We start from the raw sequence: 2425 nt of genomic DNA, 5'->3' as shown, positions 1-2425 counted from the left end.
GCAGGAAGCCGTTGAGCGAGCAGAAGATGGCGGCGAGGAGGACGATGAGCAGCGGGACGGGTCGTCCTCTGGTCAGGAAGGCGTAGATGATACTCCTGCAGAACAGACACGTGCTGACTGAGTTTCGGATTTTAGGACTCATTCCTGGGGCACTCTATGCAGAACTCTGTCATTTTCTCACAACACTTTGCTCATTTCTTGCTAAGTTTTGTGGCAGATCTTGTAGAGTTGCTCACAACATGTTTTCCATTATTCTGAAAGAAATCAAACCAATTTGCTCAGGTTTCACAGAATTAAAATGAAATATACTGTCGTACCGTCCGAAATGATCTAAGACTTTAACAGAGCAGCACATCAGACATCGGACATGTAAAGTAATATAGAATTTATAGTTAGGGCTGGCTCAGGCTTTCCTCTTTATAGTTAGGGCTGGCTCAGACTTTCCTCTTTATAGTTAGAGCTGGCTCAGGCTTTCCTCTTTATAGTTAGGGCTGGCTCAGTCTTTCCTCTTTATAGTTAGAGCTGGCTCAGGCTTTCCTCTTTATAGTTAGAGCTGGCTCAGGCTTTCCTCTTTATAGTTAGGGCTGGCTCAGGCTTTCCTCTTTATAGTTAGGGCTGGCTCAGGCTTTCCTCTTTATAGTTAGAGCTGGCTCAGGCTTTCCTCTTTATAGTTAGGGCTGGCTCAGGCTTTCCTCTTTATAGTTAGGGCTGGCTCAGGCTTTCCTCTTTATAGTTAGGGCTGGCTCAGGCTTTCCTCTTTATAGTTAGGGCTGGCTCAGTCTTTCCTCTTTATAGTTAGGGCTGGCTCAGGCTTTCCTCTTCCACAGTGAGGAAAGTTAAAATTTGAGAGGCACAATCAAATCTAACTTCAGAACTCACTGATTATCTTACTGAGTAACAGCTGGAACTTTTTAACTATACAAACCACAAAGTGTCACAATCCGCTCTCCCTCACCTGACGCTGAAGCTGTGGGCGGCTGGGAGAATAAAGGCCGCTTGCTTACAAGCAGGGGAGGTGCAAGATTCATTAATCTGTCCCCAAAAATGACGTGTGGGGCTAATGATTCACTAACTAATGGTTTGGGAGGAACACTGGTGTTCCCTTAACAGCAGTTTTCATGCACTGTGTTCAGTGTTTCACAAATATTTAACCCTTTGAAACCCAAACAAATGGATTTTTTTTTTTAAACACGTCTAAAAAGGCAACAAGCAACTTGGCAAGAAATGTTCCACAAAAGACAGAAGGAGTGAAAATCATTAGAAGATTATTGTTGTTTTTGGAAAATTTTCCAACAATAATAATAATCTTTTAAATTATCATCTATCTTTATATTTAGGCCTCTGTTTGATTAGGTTTATCTTTTTTACTTTTTTATCTTTTATTTTATATGTAAAAGGCTGTAAGGAGTTAAAAACGACGCATGCACGTAAATGCAGCAGGAAGATTCATCCAGAAATGTTTCTCACTGACTTTTACTTCAAATACTTTAATTCACATTTAGCTTTTACTTCAGTGAGGTTTTGAATGCATTTTTCAGTGTGTGTGTGTGTGTGTGTGTGTGTGTGTGTGTGTGTGTGTGTTCGGACTTGTGCTGTGAGGTGACCTGACTTGTGGAAGTAGTGCAGCATGAAGGCATATAGCAGCAGCCGCCTCCAGATCATGTCCCCAGTTCTGTCCCCAGTTTTGTCCCTGGTGCTGTCTCCGGTTCTTCCCGGCTCCTCTTCAGTCAGCAGCAGCAGGAGCAGCGGCAGCAGGAAGGCCGGGACCTCCTGGAGGAACCAGGCCAGTCTGGCAGGACAGAAGTAACCCGTCTTAAAGGAGTAGCGGCCGTACTTTGTTTCCTTGAAAATCTGGTTCAGCAGCATGATTACACCCAAGATGATCAGAAACCAGGTGAGGGAGGACACAACAGAGTCCTGACACTCCATCGTCCCGCTGAGACTCTGGACTGAAGACTGAGGGAGGACAGGAGGGTTAAATATACAGAGGGAGGGAAAGAGAACAGTCAGCTGGTCCTGAGGCTCACCTCCTCAACAAGGACGGCCCTCAGTCAAACACAACCAGTTTATAGAAAAGTGTAACGAAAACTACATCAACCACTGGACTCCTAAAACAAAAATTAAAAACAAACTTCAGTGCCGACACAGAGGACCTGCTGCCAAGAGGCAGCATGTCAGTGCACGTCAGCGCATGTCCGTGCACGTCAGCGCATGTCAGTGCACGTCAGCGCAGGTCAGCGCCATGTTAGTGCATGTCAACGCAGGTAAGGGCATGTCAGCAGCAGGTCAGCGCAGGTCAGCACCATGTTAGTGCATGTCAACGCAGGTAAGGGCATGTCAGCAGCAGGTCAGCGCAGGTCAGCACCATGTTAGTGCATGTCAACGCAGGTAAGGGCATGTCAGCAGCAGGTCAGCGCAGGTCAGC

At 45.8% G+C, this 2425-nt stretch overlaps 1 protein-coding gene across 1 annotated transcript; it reads right to left on the bottom strand.

Moving 5' to 3' along the window:
- Positions 1–4: 4 nt before the first annotated feature.
- Positions 5–1929, bottom strand: LOC121939878 (3-oxo-5-alpha-steroid 4-dehydrogenase 2-like; the record flags this gene model as incomplete). The annotated part of the gene is made up of 2 exons (XM_042482806.1): positions 1610–1929; positions 5–95 (listed from the first exon to the last, which is right to left on the bottom strand). Coding segments are annotated over exons 1-2 (411 nt in total), but the record flags the coding sequence as incomplete, so codon positions are not given.
- Positions 1930–2425: the final 496 nt, after the last annotated feature.

This window comes from Plectropomus leopardus, unplaced genomic scaffold (assembly GCF_008729295.1).
Source record: "Plectropomus leopardus isolate mb unplaced genomic scaffold, YSFRI_Pleo_2.0 unplaced_scaffold648, whole genome shotgun sequence".
Taxonomy (NCBI): Eukaryota; Metazoa; Chordata; class Actinopteri; order Perciformes; family Serranidae; genus Plectropomus; species Plectropomus leopardus.
The sequence above is the reverse complement of the archived record's forward strand: the minus strand, read 5'-3'. Positions and strand labels throughout refer to the sequence as shown.